Source organism: Ostrinia furnacalis, unplaced genomic scaffold, assembly GCF_004193835.3.
Source record: "Ostrinia furnacalis isolate ACB-3 unplaced genomic scaffold, ASM419383v2 OfSCF1066, whole genome shotgun sequence".
Classification (NCBI taxonomy): domain Eukaryota; kingdom Metazoa; phylum Arthropoda; class Insecta; order Lepidoptera; family Crambidae; genus Ostrinia; species Ostrinia furnacalis.
This window is the reverse complement of record NW_021131305.1, coordinates 166790-189271: the sequence shown is the minus strand read 5'-3', so window position 1 is coordinate 189271 and position 22482 is coordinate 166790. Positions and strand designations below refer to the sequence as shown.

At 42.8% G+C, this 22482-nt stretch overlaps 1 protein-coding gene across 1 annotated transcript in view; it reads right to left on the bottom strand.

Annotated features, from left to right (window-relative positions):
• Positions 1-631: 631 nt before the first annotated feature.
• LOC114351009 (midasin) overlaps positions 632-22482 on the bottom strand; it is a 59285-nt gene continuing 37434 nt past the window's right edge. The window contains exons 32-45 of the mRNA XM_028302040.1: positions 22325-22406; positions 21641-21854; positions 19138-19236; positions 18520-18705; positions 17950-18186; positions 17375-17509; positions 16533-16710; positions 13156-13304; positions 12099-12221; positions 11488-11678; positions 10574-10779; positions 1947-2152; positions 1206-1559; positions 632-907 (exon numbers count right to left, since the gene is read on the bottom strand). Of these exons, the coding sequence (XP_028157841.1) occupies positions 722-907; positions 1206-1559; positions 1947-2152; positions 10574-10779; positions 11488-11678; positions 12099-12221; positions 13156-13304; positions 16533-16710; positions 17375-17509; positions 17950-18186; positions 18520-18705; positions 19138-19236; positions 21641-21854; positions 22325-22406 (2546 nt within the window). The 3' untranslated portion in view covers positions 632-721. The remainder of the gene's footprint in view (positions 908-1205; positions 1560-1946; positions 2153-10573; positions 10780-11487; positions 11679-12098; positions 12222-13155; positions 13305-16532; positions 16711-17374; positions 17510-17949; positions 18187-18519; positions 18706-19137; positions 19237-21640; positions 21855-22324; positions 22407-22482) is intronic.

Here is a 22482-nt window from a genome sequence, read left to right as displayed (position 1 = left end):
ATAGCAGAAATGATTGGAAAGTCAATGTGGTAACGAATAGGAATTCATTGATGACTGTAGAATAAGCTATATCATCAATCTGCTACTGGGCCCTTTTAATTCGGAATCTTGTAGCGAAAACGTTACGTACTAAGTGCTAAATGCGTCCACCTTTGAGCATAATCATTACGAGATTTATATTAATTGACTGTTACATTAGACGACTAGAATACTTTCTTACATTAGTGCCAAACAGCCTATATTATGTTATCAAGGCTACGCTCAGTCCCTTTCAACAGTTCGCACCATGTCACAGTCAACAGTCCTTACTTAATCTTAGCCGACGTCATTCGTTAACCCTAAACTAAAACAGGCCAGCTATTTCACAAATGGCAGCATTCGTAAGTTAGTTGTATCAATACTTGACTAGGAATGCCGTCACACAATCCGTTTAAGGGGTTGCATATTTAACCGATTAAATTGTAATACTATTATTTTAACTTGCCACAATATACAATATTATATCGACACAGACTCGTGGCAAGCCCCATAAGTATTTTTTGAAACAGAGATGCACACTCGCCAATATTATTTATCATGTGATGTTATATGATAAAACAACGCTATGCCTGCCTCTGGTCACCCTGCCACGAGTCTGAACCGTGTATGCAAGTCACCAGTTATTTATTTTATTCATGACAACATCGTCTCAAATATTTTGTATACTTAATCTACAATTAATTTAGCTGGCAACATTGGCCGCCAACTCGAACCACTGTCGCAGCGCGTCTCCCAAAACCGTGGGTAACGCGGACATGTCTCGGAGTATAATGTAGAAGGGGAAGGGGAACGTATCGAGGTACTGTATGAAACTTAGCTCGTTCGTCACTGGGTCCCAGATAGGCCGTTTGATGTCCATTATGGAGTCCTGGAATATAAAACATTGATTGTTGTAGTGGACACGTAGAAAATAAAACTAGCAACACATAAGCGTGGCCAAAAAAGACTTCACAATAACGTATGTACTACCAACTACCAAAAATACTCTTGGTTTTCCAAAAAGATCAAAAAATCGAAAATGAACGTAATTAAATTATTAGAGCAACTACGCAATACACTTATTTGAACTCTTTATCTTGATAAACAATTTCTTCTATTATTCAATGAAATAAGAAAATATTTTTTAAATCTATTATTTTAGGATTAAAATGAACGAACAAACTCACCTTATTATCCGGATTGTCAATTATAACATAGACAAGGAATATGCCCATTTGTCTTGCTCTCCTGACCGCCTGTATCACCTTCGTCTCCCCTTCCGAGAATATACCCCGTCCATCGCTGACAATCACTAGTAGTTTAGCGTTAATTGCATCAGTACGTATCGTTTGTTCTTCAAATAGCACAGTACAGAAGTCCAACAACTGGGCCACTTTAGTCTTGGTTTGCTCGAAGCGAAGTTGTTCTAGGATCTTGGAGCCGGAATGTTCGGAAAACTGCTCCGTGAATGGGTGGAGAAGATTCGGCTTCTCGCCGAAGCTTAAGACGGCGAGGTCGCCGGATTCCAGGAGATTCAGAGCCTGAAATGTGCGTCATAATTTACTTTCGAAAATTTTGGTCGTAGCAAATTAGACTGAATTGCACCCACCTAATAACTATAACGTTAACCGGTGTATTTTGTATGGAGTTTGACAGATTTTTGACGTTTGTCAAAGTTAAAGTAAGATGGTGCAACCCAGCCTTGCCGTGCACCGGCCAGGTGCTAAATGGACACTTAATTACTCACCAAACTAAACTAACAATTACATAAATTGCAATGGTGTAGTTTTATGTTATCGCTAGAAAACTAACTCTTCTAAACCACACGGTGTGAGGACAATAATTTATGGATGGATCTCGAAAATTCCAAAAATCACCGAAAATAAATCATCAATCTGTCTTTAATTAAAAATTAATTTCTAACTTACTTGCGACACCAGCGCCAGACTTTCAAACGCCAGCTCCTTGCTCCTATTGTCGCTCATTGAACTGGAGTCGTCGACAGCTATAGCAATCTTGTATTCCCGCTTGGCCGGCTTAGTTCTGCGGAGCCAGATGCGGTCCTTGCGGAAGTGTGAAGCGATGTAGGGGATGACGCGGCGCATGTTAATAGCGCGCCCGGTGCGGAAGTCACCTGAAAATAGTTTTACGTCAACAATTATTTGTAGAAAGGGGAGAATATCAAGAACAAATCAGTAAGTGCTTCTAAGTGTCCTGTGCAATCAAAATAACAAAAGGGAAGCACCTGAATGGTCATTGTGGAAATTCTTGAAGGAAAGTCTTTTTCCAGCATTGGACGTCCTTGGACTAAATCGTTGCATCCAGCACCAGCCGCAGCCGCTAACAAACTGCCCTCGCCCCCGGCGCAGCCGAAAGATCGACTTTACTTTTAACGACTCTAGTCATAGTCCGGGCCGGGCGCCGGAAGGCAGCCAGTCATGAATGCTCATGAACTTGGGTAAGATACTTAAGTTCTCCTAGAGCGTCTCGTGGGTTCCAGAACAAGCCGCAACCTCTCACAAATCGCTCTCGCAGCCGAAAGATGGAATCACCTCTAGTCATAGTCAGCGGCCTATGATTAGAGGAAAGTCACTCGCGGATGCTCATGTACTAAGAACACTTACCAGCTCTTCTGCAGCGTCCCGTAGGTTCCAGCACCAGCTGCAGCCTCTCAAAGAGCGCCCGGGCCGCCGGCGCAGCCTCCTGCCACAGCGAGCGCCAGGCCAGGCCCAGTATAGTCAGCCACTCGCGATGCTCATGTACTTGGGTTGGAAACTTACCAGCTCTTCTAGAGCGTCCCATATACAGCGGAATACGACTAAAGGAAAGTCATGTACTTGGGTAAGACACTTACCGGCTCTCCTGGAGCGCCCCGTGGGTTCTAGCACCAGCCGCAGCCTCTCACAAACTGCCCTCGCCGCCGCCGAAAGATCGACTCTTCTCGTGGATGCAGTGTACTTGGGTAGAACACTTACCAGCTCTCCTAGAGCGCCCCGTAGGTTCTAGCACCAGCCGCAACCGTTCACAGAGTGCCCTAGCTGCCGGCGCCGCCTCCTGCCACAGCGAGCGCCAGGCCGCCGCCGGGCCAGGCCCAGGTCTTGCGCCTGACGTTAGCCATTCCCGAATGCTCATGTACTGTTCCACTGTCATGTCTTCTGAACGCTCGTGGGACTCTTCTAGCCTGTGAAATTGAAAATTGCAATTCATTAGGCATTGGGCTTCATAGTTGGTAATCTAACCTTTAAACACAATAAATATTTTTAATAGCATAAGATGTGCAATGTATCGAAAAACTAAGGGTGACTGGGATTTCATAGTAGATCCTTTAGCTACGTTAACTACGAGTATGTTTGTATAAGTATTCGTATTTTTCACCTCGGACACTGATTCGGGCTAAATTGTTTCTCAAGATAGAAATATGAAGAAGATTGAATATGAACAACGGCTAACACCAATCATAGAAGTAAAAAGTTCTATATCAAGTCGTTAGTTTTGTCACCACAAAAGCCAATACCAATGGTAAAAAAATACAATTTCATACCTAGTGTGAAAGCTAGTGTCAGCTGCCCTCGGCACATGCGTAGTGAGCACAGTGTCGCCCTCTACCTCGATGCCAGTCTCGCCAGTATTCTCTTCCGCTCCCTCTTTCTTGTTGCCAGATTTTTCTTTCTCTTTCTGTTTGTCCGAACCGTCTTTCACTTTCTCGGGCTTCAATTCTTCACCCTTCTCAACCTATAAAGAAAAAAAACAATGTAATGAAACAGTTTCTTAGAGCTATTTATTTTTATCTTTTGCGTGCTTTTACTTTGATGGCTGACAGAAACTTGAGCTTGAACCCAAAATTCCAACAATAAAAAGGGAAAGAAAAGTTTAAATTGAAAAGTGAAGTTACAATTAAAAATTTTGAATATTTTACAGGTAGAATTTCCACTTTACCCGGTTGGTGGCGGCCTGCATCCAGCGCCTTCCTTCTACCTTTATGAGGTCTATCTACTTCTTACCAACCGGGTTATGGAAATCATTATGGGAGGTTCTGCAGTGGACGTCTTGTGGCTGAAATGTTGATCATGACAGGTAAAATTGTATGTTTTACTTTAGTTTTACGGTCGACTAAAACTGAAATATACCTGTAAATCTTCTTCATCTACATCCATGGGAATTTCGTCGTCCGCGGTCGTTTCTTCCGTTTCCTCGTCTTTCTGTAGAGTGGGTTGTTGATCCGCTTGCTCTTTGGTCGCCGCATCTATGACCTGTAAACCATAGAGCATGTGAGTTGACTCTAGTGATAATGTTCAAGAAAAGTAACGTTAACTTTTTTTGTAAGCACCGACACATGAGAGATGAGAACAAGAGTTACATGGTGCTTATTTTTTATGTTGACATATTTATTGAGGTATTACTAATTAAACTTACCAAAACACCGTTAATTGTGTGTAATTTCGCTATGTATGCTTTCCGCATGCGTTAGTTGTTTGGGAGCTATTTCGTTTGTTAAAGAAGTCAACAATCAAAGCTACGACTTTTTTACTGGTCACGATCACTTTAAACATAACGAGGATCAAATCAACTGTAAAAGCCCTTTATCTAACAATCCTCACCTGTAAATCGTCCTTCGCCTTTGACAAAATTTTGTTTTGGGCTAAAGTTGCCCTCTAGAGCTAAAGTAACCCGCATCTACAGTATTGATCGGTTCTCTAAGCATCTTTTTATTAGCATCCTAACCTGTAAATCGTCCTTCTTCGCCTATTGACGAAATATTGTTTTAGACTAAAGTTGCCCTCTAGAGCTAAAGTAACCCGCATCTACAGTATTTTTCGGTTCTTTAAGCATCTTTTTACTAGCATCCTCACCTGTAAATCGTCCTTCTTCGCCTGTTTGACGTGTTGGTACGCATTTTTTACTGATTGCAATCAGTTTAAACATAAAGAGGATTAAATCAACTGTAAAAGCCTTTATCTAACAATCGTCACCTGTAAATCGTCCTTCTTCGCCTGTTTGACGAAATTTTGTTTTGGACTAAAGTTGTCCTCTAGAGCTAAAGTAACCTATTTCTACAATATTAATCGATTCTCTAAGCATTTTACTAGCATCCTCACCTGTAAATCGTCCTTCGCCTTTGACGAAATTTTGTTTTGAGCTAAAGTTGCCCTCTAGAGCTAAAGTAACCCGCATCTACAGTCTTGTTCGGTTTTTTAAGCATCTTTTTATTAGCATCCTCACCTGTAGCTAAAGTTGCCCTCTAGCGCTAAAGTAACCTATTTCTACAATATTAATCGATTCTCTAAGCATTTTACTAGCATCCTCACCTGTAAATCGTCCTTCTTCGCCTTTGACGAAATTTTGTTTTGGGCTAAAGTTGCCCTCTAGAGCTAAAGTAACCCGCATCTACAGTATTGTTCGGTTCTCTAAGCATCTTTTAGCATCCTAACCTGTAAATCGTCCTTCTTCGCCTGTTTGACAAAATTTTGTTTTGGGCTAAAGTTGTCCTCTAGAGCTAAAGTAACCCGCATCTACAGTCCTGTTCGGTTTTTNTTATTTGGTTTTTGTTTTTTCTCCCTCAACCAAAATTAAATTATATTGTAAATATATTTTTCCTTAAAAAAAAAAAAAAAAAAAAAAATATCCTTGGACATTTTACACTGCGCTTCTAATCCCAAACTAAGCAAAGCTTGTACTATGGGTACTAGACAACGGATATAAACATACTTAAATACTTTTTTTTTTTCTACAATATTAATCGATTCTCTAAGCATTTTACTAGCATCCTCACCTGTAAATCATCCTTCTTAGCCTGTTTGACGTGTTGGTACGCGTCCGCGTCCTTATCGTCGTCCTCTTGGCCCTCACCGCCATCCTCCATCTCTTCGTCTCGCTCTACGTTGAGCGTCTTCTGTTTGTGTTTCTTTTCATTTACGTCACCTGAGTGAAGCAAAGATTATGATTAATATGATATTGTGGTAAAAAAAATACAGACGAATTGAGAATCTCCTCCTCTCTTGCAGATGTTAAAATACATATTACAGCTCATAAAAGCGTATTCTATAGAGAAAAGGTAACTCCATCACTCAAGTATCGTCTATGAATAGGTTTTGGGGACCCTGAGCGTCCACGCGCACTGTAAGACCTTATAGTAATGTTTGTGAATACACGGTGTATAGATCGTTTCAACCACAAAGACTCGCCCCACCAATTTTTGGTCGAAGAAAGCGCGGGGTCCGGGGAGTTTGATTCGAGCAATCCGAGCGTCATTATTATAGTGTGCGTGTGCACTCATGGATGATTTAGCGTGTACCGATAACACTCAAACATTAGCGGAAGAATGGTGGGGCGCATCTTCGTGGATGAAAAGATCTAAAGTTATATTTACCCAGCGTGCGTTCCTGGTCAGTCTTCCCCGGCTTGTTGTCGTGTTTGTCCCGCTTCTGCTGCGCTATTATCATCTGCCCAATATTATTTAACTAGTTTTACTTACCCAGCGTGCGTTCCTGGTCAGTCTTCCCCGGCTTGTTGTCGTGTTTGTCCCGCTTCTGCTGCGCTATTATCATCTGCCCAATATTNTTCCCGAATACTCATGTACTTGGATAGGACACTTACCAGCTCTCCTAGAGTGTCCCGTGGGTTTCAGAACAAGCCGCAGCCTCCTGGCACAGTGATCGCCACGCCGCCGCCGGGCCGGGCCCGGGCCTGACGCCTGATGTCAGCCATTCCCGAATATTCATGTTCTTGAGTAAGACACTTACCAGCTCTCCTGGAGCGCCCCGTAGGTTCCAGCACCAGCCGCAACCTCTCACAAAGCACCCTCGCTACCTCCTCTACTTTCCTCTAGACATAGTCAGCGGCCTATGATTAGAGGAAAGTTACTCGCGAATGCTCATGTTCTAAGAACACTTACCAGCTCTCGTAGAGCGTCCCGTGGGTTCCAAAACAAGCCGCAACCTTTCACAGAGTGCCCTCGCTGCTAAAGAACTCCTTACACAGCGCTGCCTTAACGTCCGCGCCCTGAATCCCTTAATACAGTACTGAAAAGCTTGTCTTATATTATACTTAGTAAGATAAGACACTAACCAGCTCTCCTAGAGCGCCCTGTGGGTTCCAGCACCAGTCTCAGCCTTTCACAAAGCGCCCTAGCTGCCGGCGCAGCCTCCTGCCACAGCGAGCGCCAGGCCGCCGCTAGCCCAGGCGCCGGACATTAACCATTCCCGAATGCTTAGAACACTTACCAGCTCTCACAGAGCGTCCAGTAAGTTCCAGAACAAGCCGCAACCTGTCACAAAGTGCTGTCACAGTCGGCGCAGCCGAAAGATGGACTCTCCTCTAGTCGGTCCGCTGACTAATAACGTCACGAAAGTCACTCGTGGAAGCTCGTGTACTAAGAACACTTACCAGCTCTCCTAGAGCGTTCAGTAGGTTCCAGCACCAGTCGCAGCCTCTCACAAAGCGCCCTAGCTGCCGGCACAGCCTCCTGCCACAGGGAACGTCAGGCCGCCCCTAGTATAGTAAGCCACTCCCGAATACTCACTAGTCACGTTCTTGGGTAAGACACTTACCAGCTCTCCTAGAGCGTCCTGTAGGTTCCAGCACCAGCCGCAGCCTCTCACAAAGAGCTCTCGCCGCCGGCGCAGCCTCCTGCCACAGCGAGCGCCAGGCCGCCGCCGGTCGGCCCCAGTATAGTCAGCCACTCGCGATGCTCATGTACTAAGAACACTTATCAGCTCTCCTAAAGCGTCCAGTAGCTTCCAGCACCAGCCGCAATCTCTCTAAAAGCTGCCGACGTAGCCGAAAGATCGACTTTCCTCTAGACATAGTCAGCGTCCTATGATTAGAGGAAAGTTACTCGCGAATGCTCATGTTCTAAGAACACTTACCAGCTCTCGTAGAGCGTCCCGTGGATTCCAGAACAAGCCGCAACCTTTCACAGAGTGTCCTAGCTGCCGGCGCAGCCTCCTGCCACAGCGAGCGCCGGGCCAGGCCCAGTATAGTCAGCCACTCGCGATGCTCATGTACTTGGGTTGGAAACTTACCAGCTCTTCTAGAGCGTCCCATATACAGCGGAATACGACTAAAGGAAAGTCATGTACTTGGGTAAGACACTTACCGGCTCTCCTGGAGCGCCCCGTGGGTTCTAGCACCAGCCGCAGCCTCTCACAAACTGCCCTCGCCGCCGCCGAAAGATCGACTCTTCTCGTGGATGCAGTGTACTTGGGTAGAACACTTACCAGCTCGCCTGGAGCGTCCCGTGGGTTCCAGCACCAGCCGCAGCCTCTCACAGAGTGCCCTAGCTGCCGGCGCCGCCTCTTGCCATAGTGAGCGCCAGGCGCCGACCGTCAGCCATTCCCGAATACTCATGTACTTGGATAGGACACTTACCAGCTCTCCTAGAGTGTCCCGTGGGTTTCAGAACAAGCCGCAGCCTCCTGGCACAGNGTTATATTTACCCAGCGTGCGTTCCTGGTCAGTCTTCCCCGGCTTGTTGTCGTGTTTGTCCCGCTTCTGCTGCGCGCGGTCGGCGCGCCTCGCCGCTTGCTTCTCGCCGCGGTGTGCCCTGTCGCTTTGGTCCAGCTCCGAGCGGCCCATGGACTATTTATCCTTACCCACTTCCTTTTGAGGTTGTTCCCTTATGATATCATCTGCCTAATGTTNTTTGCATGAAATTCATCATCAATCATATTACTTTAATATTATTACTCAAAATAAAACCTTTGGATTTTTAAAAATATTTTCAAATAAATGATTTATTATTAGTGTTCGGTACTGACAATGTAGGACTAATTTTCAATTCTCAGCCGGAAAAATAAAATGCACTTACATTATCCTCCCGACTTTTCTGCTCGGACTCTTCCTGTTCATCCTCATCCATCTTGTCAGGGTTCCGAGGTAGATCCTCAGCATTATCAGGCTCCGTCATATCGGAGTCCTCGGGCTGCGTCATATCGGAGTCTTCGGGCTGCGAGGTGTCTTCATCGCCGCCATCTTGACCGTCATCTTGCGTTGTTTCTGTGTCGGCCTCTGTTTGCGTCGTATCGTCTTCGTTGTCTTGCGACTGTGGAGTTATATTGTTAATAAGGAAATGGTCCTTCGAGCCGGATATGAACCAGCAATCGAAGAATACAATTCTATACCTAACACTGTATTATTTTCAATTGAAGTAGTATAGAAGTGTAGTAGTAAGTGTGGCATGTATAAATTGAAAAAATAATTTGGTCATAAAAGTCGACAAGGAATGTACAAAAATTGCAAATATGCATAACATTATTATTGAGTCGCATAACTCCCACACCATGGAATCTGTTGATAGTAAAAAAAAAATTACTTGTTGTATCATGAAACTATTTTTATAGGAAAAGTCTGAAATATTTCATGCTTTACTTAAATTACCTTATCTTGGCTATCATCATCACCATTCTCTTCACCCTCGCTGTCGCTTGACACTTCGGTTCCATGCTCCTCCCCTTTGCCCTCGTCTTGAGATTTGTCATCTTGAGTAGATTCGTCCTGATCCTTCGGGATGTCGTCTTTGGTTACGTCCACTTCAAACGGATTTTCGGTTTCTGTTTCACCTTCCTGTAAAACAAAAATATTGATCAATATTGGAATAGTTAATTCTTAAGTCACGTCAAGAAAACGCGCAAATAAATAATGAGAACATTAAACCAATCACGTAAAACATTGTGACGTGTTAGTTTGTCGATTACGACCATTGTGAGCCTCACAGCTAATCTGCTTCTTTTGACACTCTCTCTGTCTCGCTCTCAAAGGGCTCACAACACATCAGACTGTACATTTTTGTTGCAAACTCGCCCCTATCACAAGTACATAAGATGCCACAGTATTATGATATGACTGTACAACCGCATCTAAACCAATTATAAACCATACCTTATCTTCCCCTTCTTCGCCGTCCAAATTCAAGTTGTCGGGCATTTCAAAGTCCTCCGGTTCAGGCATCTGCTGCTGATTGCCGTGGTATGGATCCACCTGATAAACCAATTGCAATAGATTACAAGGGCTGATTCAATAGTCAGCGATATCTTTTAACTGAGGAATAAATTTGTAATTTTGACATATTTCCCATACTGAAACTGTCAATGTGCTAATTTTATTTTTCAGATAAAAGTTATTAGATGATTGGAAAATAAGCCCTACAACAAATTAACTCACATAAAAACGTAGAAGAATAGAATCCGAGAAACTGTGCAGTTAAAGTGAAGAAAAACTCATTTCGATTTGGAACAGACAAACATTATTTAGATTGCGTAAAATATAGTTACTTTTTTTATTGTAATTCTAATTTAATTTATTATAGCCTGACCAGGAACATAAAAACCCTGGCATAGAGGCGCGTCAATTGCATTTGATAGTGCAACACTGAGTACAGTCGTACCTGTGTTAAATTAATAGGCTAACTTTNTCAGTAGGTTCCAGCACCAGTCGCAGCCTCTCACAAAGCGCCCTAGCTGCCGGCACAGCCTCCTGCCACAGGGAACGTCAGGCCGCCCCTAGTATAGTCAGCCACTCCCGAATACTCACTAGTCACGTTCTTGGGTAAGACACTTACCAGCTCTCCTTGAACGCCCCGTGGGTTCCAGCACCAGCCGCAGCCTCTCACAAAGAGCTCTCGCCGCCGGCGCAGCCTCTTGCCATAGTGAGCGCCAGGCCGCCGCCGGGCCGGGCCCGGGTCTTGCGCCTGACGTCAGCCATTCCCGAATGCTCATATATTGCTCGACGGTCATGTCTTCTGAACGCTCGTGGGACTCTTCTAGCCTGTGAAATTGACCAAAAATCACCCTTTGAGCTTCTTATTCTATTGTTGCATCTTGTTGTTTCTAGACACAATAAATTGCGATGCGATTGCCGTCAAATATCTGTCTTGATATGATGATATAAAAAAATATATTTTAGTAGTCAAAGATGTGTCGCACATCAAGAAACCAAAGGGTGGTATAGTAGACCCTCAGGCTATGTAAACTATGATGAGCATTGGGATTTTTCACCTCAGCCGTAAAATGATTTGGGCTAAGTTGTTTCTCAAGAAGGAAATATTGAAGATCAACAACATAACAGCTAAAATATGTTATTACAGTGCAATAAATAATAATAAATAAATATCTTTGGACAATCTCACACAGCGCTATCTAGCCCCAAAGTAAGCAATTAATATGCTTGTGTTATGGGTACTAGCTTAACGGATATACTACTTATATATTTATTTTTTTTAAATACATACATATTATACATAGTAACACCCAGACCCGTCACAGAAATTAAAATTCATCATTTCAATTTCTGCCCGGCCGGGAATCGAACCCGGGACTTCTCGGCATAGTAGTCCGTTCTGAACCACTACACCAAACGGCCGACAATATTTGTCAAATCTCAAGAACCAATCATAGAAGTAGAAAATTCTATATCAAATCGTTATTTTAATCACCTGATAACACCTAACGATGGTAGAAATACAAAATTTCATACCTAGTGTGGAAGCTAGTGTCAGCCGGCCTCGGCACATGCGTAGTGAGCACAGTGTCGCCCTCTACCTCGATGCCAGTCTCGCCAGTATTCTCTTCCGCTCCCTCTTTCTTGTTGCCAGATTTTTCTTTCTCTTTCTGTTTGTCCGAACCTTCTTTCACTTTCTCGGGCTTCAATTCTTCACCCTTCTCAACCTGTGGGGAAAGATTTTCAAATAGTATAACAGTTTCAAAAGAGCTGTTTAATTTTATCTTTTGCGTGCTTTTACTTTGATGGCTGAGAATCTTGACCTTGAACCCAAAATTCCAATAATCGAAAGGGTAAAATGCGAACTAATTAAATTTAAATGGGAAAAAAGTTTTGAGTTGAAAAGTGAAGTTACAATTAAAATTTGGAATATTTTACAGGTAGATTTTTCAATTCACCCGGTCTGCATCCAGCGCCTTCCTGCTACCTTTATGAGGTCTACTTCCTACCAATCGTTCCTATGTGGAAATCATTAGGGGAGGCCTATGTTTCGCAGTGGACGTCTTGGGGCGGGAATGTTGATCATGATGACAGGTAAAATTTTATGTTTTACTTTTTATTTACGGTCGACTAAAACTTAAATATACCTGTAAATCTTCTTCATCTACATCCATAGGGATTTCGTCGTCGGCGGTCGTTTCTTCCGTTTCCTCGTCTTCCTGCAGAGTCGGCTGTTGATCTGCTTGCTCTTTGGTCGCCGCATCTATGACCTGTAAACCATAGAGTTGACTCTAGTGATAATGTTTAAGAAAAGTAACTTCTGTAAGCACTGTCGGCAGCCACGGTTTTTTCTATATTTATTGAGGTTTTTTTTTATGCTAGACAAGGCAGGTATTTGACAGCAATCGCACCTGGTGTTAAGTGAGATGCAGTCTAGGATGGTACATATCTGCCCTGTAAGTGCCTATTCATTCTCGCGTTGAAAACGCCCGGATTATAGTGTTCAGGAAATACAGCAGCAGGCAGCGAATTATTACTTGTTAAATGTACAGTCTGTGTACGCATAATCCTATGTATGCTTTCTGCACGCGTCAGTTGTTTGGGAGCTATTTCGTTTGTTAACCGCTTGAGTCCCAGACGGCATTCATTAATGTCATAACAATTGATTATCTATGGTGTCTAGATTCGCGGGCCTTGAAGGATTAAAGAGGTCAACTATCAAAGCAAACAAACGTCTATATTTAAGAAATTCAATGTATTTTTTACTGATTGCAATCACTTTAAACATAACGAGGATCAAATCAACTGTAAAAGCCTTTATCTAACAATCGTCACCTGTAAATCGTCCTTCTTCGCCTGTTTGACGAAATTTTGTTATGGGCTAAAGTTGCCCTCTAGAGCTAAAGTAACCCGCATCTACAGTCTTGTTCGGTTCTCTAAGCATCTTTTTACTAGCATCCTCACCTGTAAATCGTCCTTCGCCTTTGACGAAATTTTGTTTTGAGCTAAAGTTGCCCTCTAGCGCTAAAGTAACCTATTTAAAAAAAAAAAAAATATCCTTGGACATTTTACACTGCGCTTCTAATCCCAAACTAAGCAAAGCTTGTACTATGGGTACTAGACAACGGATATAAACATACTTAAATACTTTTTTTTTTTCTACAATATTAATCGATTCTCTAAGCATTTTACTAGCATCCTCACCTGTAAATCGTCCTTCTTCGCCTGTTTGACGTGTTGGTACGCGTCCGCGTCCTTATCGTCGTCCTCTTGGCCCTCACCGCCATCCTCCATCTCTTCGTCTCGCTCTACGTTGAGCGTCTTCTGTTTGTGTTTCTTTTCGTTTACGTCACCTGAGCGAAGCAAAGATTATGATTAATATGATATTGTGGTAAAAAAAAATACAGACGAATTGAGAATCTCCTCCTTTTTTGAAGGTAGTTAAAAGAAACACTCTTAAAGGAATCCAATTGATTGGTGACGTCAACTAACTTTTTTGTAATCGTTCGTTCGTTCGTTTCAGCCAAATGACGTCCACAGCTGGACAAAGGCCTCCCCCAAGGTTTTCCACAATGAACGGTCCTGCGCTGCCCGCATCCAGGCTCTTCCCGCGACCTTTACCAGATCGTCGGTCCACCTAGTAGGAGGCCTGCCCACGCTACGTCTTCCAGTCCGTGGTCGCCACTCGAGAACTTTCCTGCCCCAACGGCCATCGTCTCTACGAGCTATGTGCCCCGCCCACTGCCACTTGATTTTAGCAATTCTGCGAGCTATGTCGGTTACTGTCGGTAACTTTTTTGTAATAGAGAAAAGAAAACTCTAGGGCTATGCTACCTAATTCACGATGGTCTTCAGTGAAACGCTCCATCCGACTAAATTAACCAGAGCTCAAATGGCCGCTAGCCACACCCACGTGCCATTCTGACGTGCTTACTTATTTACTCGCTGCGCTTCGAGCTCCGAGCGGCCCATGCCACCCACTTAAAGCTCTTAGAATTATTCCTTTACGATATCATCTACCCAATACTATCTACTTGTTATATTTACCCAGCGTGCGTTCCTGGTCAGTCTTCCCGGGCTTGTTGTCGTGTTTGTCCCGCTTCTGCTGCGCGCGGTCGGCGCGGCTCGCCGCTTGCTTCTCGCCGCGGTGTCCCCTGTCGCTTTGGTCCAGCTCCGAGCGGCCCATGGACATTTTATCCTTACCCACTTCCTTTTGAGCTTGTTCCCTTACGGAATTATTGCTCAATATTATTCTACATGTTATATTTACCCAGCGTGCGTTCCTGGTCAGTCTTCCCCGGCTTGTTGTCGTGTTTGTCCCGCTTCTGCTGCGCGCGGTCGGCGCGGCTCGCCGCTTGCTTCTCGCCGCGGTGTCCCCTGTCGCTTTGGTCGAGCTCCGAGCAACCCATGGACTGTTTGTTCTTACCCACTTCCTTTCGAGCTTGTTCCCTTACGGAATTATTGCCCAATATTATCTACGTGTTGTATTTACCCAGCGTGCGTTCCTGGTCAGTCTTCCCCGGCTTGTTGTCGTGTTTGTCCCGCTTCTTCTGCGCGCGGTCGGTGCGGCTCGCCGCTTGCTTCTCGCCGCGTTGTCCTGTGCCACTTTGGTCGAGCTCCGAGCGGCCCATGGACTGTTTGTCTTCACCCACTTGCTCTTGGGCTTGTTCCTTTTATTGCCCAATATTATCTACGTGTTATATTTACCCAGCGTGCGTTCCTGGTCAGTCTTCCCCGGCTTGTTGTCGTGTTTGTCCCGCTTCTGCTGCGCGCGGTCGGCGCGCCTCGCCGCTTGCTTCTCGCCGCGGTGTGCCCTGTCGCTTTGGTCCAGCTCCGAGCGGCCCATGGACTATTTATCCTTACCCACTTCCTTTTGAGGTTGTTCCCTTATGATATCATCTGCCTAATGTTATCTACAAGTTATATTTACCCAGCGTGCGTTCCTGGTCAGTCTTCCCCGGCTTGTTGTCGTGTTTGTCCCGCTTCTGCTGCGCGCGGTCGGCGCGCCTCGCCGCTTGCTTCTCGCCGCGGTGTGCCCTGTCGCTTTGGTCCAGCTCCGAGCGGCCCATGGACTATTTATCCTTACCCACTTCCTTTTGAGGTTGTTCCCTTATGATATCATCTGCCTAATGTTATCTACTAGTTATATTTACCCAGCGTGCGTTCCTGGTCAGTCTTCCCCGGCTTGTTGTCGTGTTTGTCCCGCTTCTGCTGCGCGCGGTCGGCGCGCCTCGCCGCTTGCTTCTCGCCGCGGTGTGCCCTGTCGCTTTGGTCCAGCTCCGAGCGGCCCATGGACTATTTATCCTTACCCACTTCCTTTTGAGGTTGTTCCCTTATGATATCATCTGCCTAATGTTATCTACAAGTTATATTTACCCAGCGTGCGTTCCTGGTCAGTCTTCCCCGGCTTGTTGTCGTGTTTGTCCCGCTTCTGCTGCGCTATTATCATCTGCCTAATATTATTTAACTAGTTTTACTTACCCAGCGTGCGTTCCTGGTCAGTCTTCCCCGGCTTGTTGTCGTGTTTGTCCCGCTTCTGCTGCGCTGGTATCATCTGCCTAATATTATTTAACTAGTTTTACTTACCCAGCGTGCGTTCCTGGTCAGTCTTCCCCGGCTTGTTGTCGTGTTTGTCCCGCTTCTGCTGCGCGCGGTCGGCGCGGCTCGCCGCTTGCTTCTCGCCACGGTGTCCCCTGTCGCTTTGGTCGAGCTCCGAGCGGCCCATGGACTGTTTGTCTTCACCCACTTGCTCTTGGGCTTGTTCCTTTATAAACATAGGATAATATTAAAATAATAGAACAGTCATCTCACATATCTTAACTTGATATTTAAGGAGTTAAAGATGGGTGAAATAACTGAGATATTGGTGTTAATGTAAAAATTAGAATCTATTATAAAGAAGTCCAGAAGACCCTTATTAAAGGTTCGGCCAAACCAACGCGATCATACGCGATCAGCCGGCGTGCAGCGATGGCGACCAGACTTAAATGCATTGATCGCTGACCTTGTCGGGATCAGTGTATTATTTAGGATCAGGGGGAGTTCAAGTACGTACGTATGTATTACATATGGACTCGAAAACTGGTCAACATTTTACCTGATTTTCTAATCCCCCAACCCTTAGTTGTTAACCGCTCTACTTCTACTTCTTGCATTTCCATATAAATGACAGGTCACATTGCAGTTTAACCAGCAGAAACCTATTGCCAAGTTTATGAAGATACCGACATACAGATATTCTACATAATACTTATAAAGACGGGAACTAGTAAAGTTCTCAATAACAAAATAACTTACAAAAGGCGCAGACTCTTCATCCTTTTTCTGATCCGCGTTAGTTTCCACATTATCATCCGTGCCTCTATCCATCTGGGCGTTCTCTGCCTTATCTTCCGCCGACTGGTCGTCATTGGACGGGTTTGCTTGAGGATTCTGCAATGAAAAAAAATGGNCTGCCTAATATAACCTAGTTTTACTTACCCAGCGTGCGTTCCTGATCAGTCTTCCCCGGCTTGCTGTCGTGTTTGTCCCGCTTCTGCTGCGCTATTATCATCTGCCTAATATAACCTAGTTTTACTTACCCAGCGTGCGTTCCTGGTCAGTCTTCCCGGGCTTGTTGTCGTGTTTGTCCCGCTTCTGCTGCGCGCGGTCGGCCCGGCTCGCCGCTTGCTTCTCGCCGCGGTGTCCCCTGTCGCTTTGGTCGAGCTCCGATCGGCCCATGGACTGTTTGTCTTCACCCACTTGCTCTTGGGCTTGTTCCTTTATAAACATAGGATAATATTAAAATAATAGAACAGTCATCTCTCTCAACTTGATATTTAACGAGTTCAAGATGGGTGAGATGACTGAGATGATCATCAGAGATATTGGTGTTTAAAAGTAGAATCTATATACATATATAAAAGAAAGTCGTGTTAGTTACACCACTTATAACTCAAGAACGGCTGAACCGATTTAGCTGAAAATTGTCAGGGAGGTAGTTTAGAGCCAGGAGAAGGACATAGGATACTTTTTATCCCGTTCGAAATTTAAAAAAAAGTCTGCTTATTTATTGCCATTAAGGCGGAACAAAGTTCGCCGGGTCAGCTAGTCTATTATAAAGAAGTCCAGAAGACTCTTATTAAGTTATTTAACCTTGTCGGGATCAGTGTGTTATTTAGGATCAGGGGGAGTTCAAGTAGGTACGTATGTATTACATGTGGACTCGAAAACTGGTCAACATTTTACCTGGTTTCCTAATCCCCCTTACCCTTAGTTGTTAACCGCTCTACTTCTACTTCTTGCATTTTCATATAAATGACAGGTCACAGTTTAACCAGCAGAAACCTATTGCCAAGTTTAAGAAGAAACCGACATACAGATATTCTACACAATACTTATAAAGAAGGGAACTAGTAAAGTTCTCAATAACAAAATAACTTACAAAAGGCGCAGACTCTTCATCCTTCTTCTGATCCGCGTTAGTTTCAACATTATCGTCCGTGCCTCTATCCATCTGGGCATTCTCTGCCTTATCTTCCGCCGACTGGTCGTCATTGGACGGGTTTGCTTGAGGATTCTGCAATGAAATAAAATTGTTAAAAGTAGCTCATAAGGGGCTCTGTACATATTTATTTATTAATTTAAACTTTAGCACACATAGAAACAATGCACTGTGGCGGACTTAATGCCGGATGGCATTTCCCTTTATCCTTTGAGCCCCACCAGTTTCGAGAGAAACATATTGCAAGTGCTGAGAAGAAAGTGCATATTTTCATGGTTGAGTTAGGAATGGATTAACCACAATATCCCAACGGTCCATTCATCATTAAATGACATTTGCATGAAATTCATCATCAATCATATTACTTTAATATTATTACTCAAAATAAAACCTTTGGATTTTTAAAAATATTTTCAAATAAATGATTTATTATTATTAGTGTTCGGTACTGACAATGTGGGACTAATTTTCAATTCTCAGCCGGAAAAATAAAATAGCTAAGTAAATGCACTTACATTATCCTCTCGACTTTTCTGCTCGGAATCTTCCTGTTCATCCTCGTCCATCTTATCCGGATTCCTGGGCAGATCCTGCTCAGCACTATCGGGCTCCGTCATATCGGAGTCCTCGGGCTGCGTCATATCGGAGTCTTCGGGCTGCGAGGTGTCTTCATCGCCGCCATCTTGACCGTCATCTTGCGTTGTTTCTGTGTCGGCCTCTGTTTGCGTCGTGTCGTCTTCGTTGTTTTGCGACTGTGGAGTTATATTGTTAATAAGGAAATGGTCCTTCGAGCCGGATATGAACCAGCAATCGAAGAATACAATTCTATACCTAACACTGTATTATTTTCAATTGAAGTAGTATAGAAGTGAGTAGTAATAGTGTGGCATGTATAAATTGAAAAAATAATTTGGTCATAAAAGTCGACAAGGAATGTAAAAAAATTGCAAATATGCATTGCATTATTATTGAATCGCATAACTCCCTCACCATGGAATCTGTTGATAGTGGAAATAATTTACTTGTGGTATGAATCTATTTTTATAGGAAAAGTCTGAAATAAAATTTATTGCTTAGTACTTTACCTTATCTTGGCTATCACCATCACCGTTTTCTTCACCCTCGCTGTCGCTTGACACCTCGGTTCCATGCTCCTCTCCTTTGCCCTCGTCTTGAGATTTGTCATCTTGAGTAGATTCCTCCTGATCCTTGGGGATGTCGTCTTTGGTTACGTCCACTTCAAACGGATTTTCGGTTTCTGTTTCACCTTCCTGTAAAAGCAAAATGTTTGTTAATATTAGAAGAAAACGAACGCTTGTTCTATCGAATCATCACAATACAAGCTAATAAAGAAATATCGATTCATGTAAACAAAATTCGAAGGTAAATAATTAAGTTTTATCAGTCATATGTAAATAAGTGATTGTAAGTTTGTTGTTTACAGCCTTTGAAGACGCAACATCTATCTCTCTCAATCGCTCGCAATGTACCATAGGCAACAGTGTTAACTAACCATTGCCTGTCATGTCGTCTCGTTCTATCGCAAAGTATCACCATTTGATGAGAGCGAGAGCAAAAACGGAAATGGATAGTTAACAGTGTGGTCGTGTGTACAATAGACAACACATCAGACTATACTTTTTGTTGCAAATTCACCCGTATTATAACTACATAAGATGTCACAGTGTCATTATAAGCCATACCTTATCTTCCCCTTCTTCGCCGTCCAAATTCAAGTTGTCGGGCATTTCAAAGTCCTCCGGTTCAGGCATCTGCTGTTGATTGCCGTGGTATGGATCCACCTGATAAACAAATTGCAATAGATTACAAGGGCTGATTCAATAGTCAGCGATATCTTTTAACTGAGGAATAAATTTGTAATTTTGACATATTTCCCATACTGAAACTGTCAATGTGCTAATTTTATTTTTCAGATAAAAGTTATTAGATAATTGGAAAATAAGCCCTAAAACAAAATGACCTAACTCACATAAAAACGTAGAAGAATAGAATCTGAGAAACTGTGCAGTTTAAAGTGAAGAAAAACTCATTTCGATTTGGAACAGAGAAACATTGTTTAGATCGCGTAAAATATAGTTACTTTTTTATTATAATTCTAATTTAATTATTACGACAAAATCTATGTAACAAATACATAGAACGTGTGTGTTAAACACTCCATTGACTTTATAAAAAAAATTAAATAAAAAAAAAATAAAAAAAATACAACGTGTCCCAAAATTCAAGGATAAGCCGGCGCCGCAGGATGGACATAGTCATGACTACTTTAGGAAAAATAAGGAAAAAAATCTATCTCAATTATTTTTTAAGTTACACAATAAATTACGAAATTCTTCTAAAATTGACACCCCTTATGATATTTTACATTACCACGACCGCCATTTTTCAAATATTTCTGTTTTTTTGTTTGTATCGGCAACTTAAGTAGTGTTGCTGTCCACCCCAACTCTTAAAACCTCCAGAATCCTTGCAGTTTTTACACAAAAGTTAATCAAAATATGTTATTTCCTTAAAATTTTGAACGATTTTTACTTTCACTCCACTTTGACTCATCGTTTTGTAAAAAAAAAGTATGAACACTATTGCGGCAAGTTTTTTATAAAGTTGACGCAACTATCCAAGATTCCAAAATGGTATAATACTCTAAGAAACCTAGTCGCAAAAAAGATATGCATACCATTTTTACAAGCACTTCGCTTGTTAGTTAGTATGGGATAAATGTTGCAACTGAATTTAAAACCAGTTCTCCTCAACCAATTGAGCTGAAATTTGGTTTACTTGTGTAAGTACGATGACAATGCAATATTATGGTACCATTGAGCTGGATGGAGACTGGAGGTGGCCGTAGGAACTTCTAAACGAAACGGCGGAATTGCATCTAGTTTGGGTTCGTTGGACTTGTCTTTTCGAGCACTTTAGTGCTAGATGATGTCCAGGGTCCTGATGATGAAGTCAATTATAATTTTCAAATGAAGTCAAGCTTGTTTTTAAAAAAGTTTTTTTTTATTACAACTTTATTTTAAACTTTTTAGTTGTTTCTCAATCTCATGGCCTACGTGCTCGGGAAGACAAATCCAACGGACCCAAACTCGATAAGCTTCCGCCGTTCCTTCCGTTCCTTCTTTAGGAGTTCCTATGGCCAGCTCCTGCCACCCCTTGACTTCATCATCAGGACCCTGGACATCATCTAGCACTAAAGTGCTCGAAAAAACAAGTCCAACGAACCCAAACTAGATGCAATTCCGCCGTTTCGTTAAGAGTTCCTATGGCCACCTCCAGACTCCATCCAGCTCAATGGTACCATAATATTGCATTGTCATCGTACTTACACAAGTATACCAAATTTCAGCTCAATTGGTTAAGGAGAACTGGTTATAAATTCAGTTGCCAGATTTATCCCGTTCTAACTAACAAGCGAAGTGTTTGTAAAAATGGTACGCATATCTTTTTTGCGACTAGGTTTCTTAGAGTATTATACCATTTTGGAATCTTGGATAGTTGCGTCAACTTTATAAAAAACTTGCCGCAGTAGTGTTCATACTTTTTTTTTACAAAACGATGAGTCAAAGTGGAGTGAAAGTAAAAATCGTTCAAAATTTTAAGGAAATAACATATTTTGGTTAACTTTTGTGTAAAAACTGCAAGGATTCTGGGGGTATTAAGGGTTGGGGTGAACAGCAGCACTACTTAAGTTGCCGATATAAACAGAAAAACAGGAATATTTGAAAAATTGTGGTCGTGGTAATGTAAAATATCATAAGGGGTGTCAATTTCCGTCGAATTTCATAATTTATTGTGTAAGTTAAAAAATAATTGAGATAGATTTTTTTCCTTATTTTTCCTAAAGTAGTCATGACTATGTCCATCCTGCAGCGCCGGCTTATCCTTGAATTTTGGGACACGTTGTATATATAAAATATCTTTGGACAATCTCACACAGCGCCATCTAGCCCCAAAGTAAGCAATTAATATGCTTGTGTTATGGGTGCTAGCTTAACGGATATACTACTTATATACTTTTTTTTTTAAATACGTACATATTATACATAGCAACACCCAGACCCGTCACAGAAATTAAAATTCATCATTTCAATTTCTGCCCGGCCGGGAATCGAACCCGGGACCTCTCGGCATAGTAGTCCGTTCTGAACCACTACACCAAACGGCCGATAAATAACTACTTACATGGTCATCATCGACCTCCGGTTCGTCCATTTCATTGATGTCTCTCTTTTTCTTTTTATCCTTTCCTTCTTTCCCATCGTCAGTGCCTTGCTCTTCATCCTTAGCACCCATCTCTTTCTCGCCAGTACTCTCGCCGGTACCTTTTTCTTCTGACTCTTTCTTGCTTTGGTCGTCCTCAAGATCTTCTTCGTCACCCCATATTTGCTGATCTAACCTGAAACATTAGATTATTTTTATTTAAGTTTTTTTTTATCCACAACGAGGAAGCTCTTGGCCTGTCTCACCTGATGGTAAGTGACGATCAGGCCGAAGGTGGAAGCGAGCTTCACCCGGAATCCTCAACCACGGAGGAACTGGCTATCTTACCTCTAACTGTCGGAACACAACAATGCTGTTAACATTGTCGTTATGGCGACAGACTTAGATAAGATGGTGGTAGCTAGCCAGACGGACTTAGAACAAACCATTATTACTTACATTAAAGTTGCTGCAATTCACGAAGGCGAGTGAGCTTTACATGTGTGGTGGCTCGCTACTGTTCTTTTTATTTTATTTTGGTAGACATTACACTATCGTTATGTGCAAGTATACTTACACACACAAGTAAAGCTCATTCGCCTTCGTGCGTTGCAAGAACTATACTTTAAAGTTAATATTATGTTAAAACAAGTATTTTGTCCTTACTTTTCAGCTGCATTGTCAGTTTCACCCATTTGCTTGTCAGGGTCGTCTTCGTCATCATCTTCATCATTCGAGTCTTCACCTTCTACAAAAAGGGAAAACATTTTTGAGCATTTAATTAAACTAAGGAAAGCATAATTTGTGACATCTGTAAAATTTAT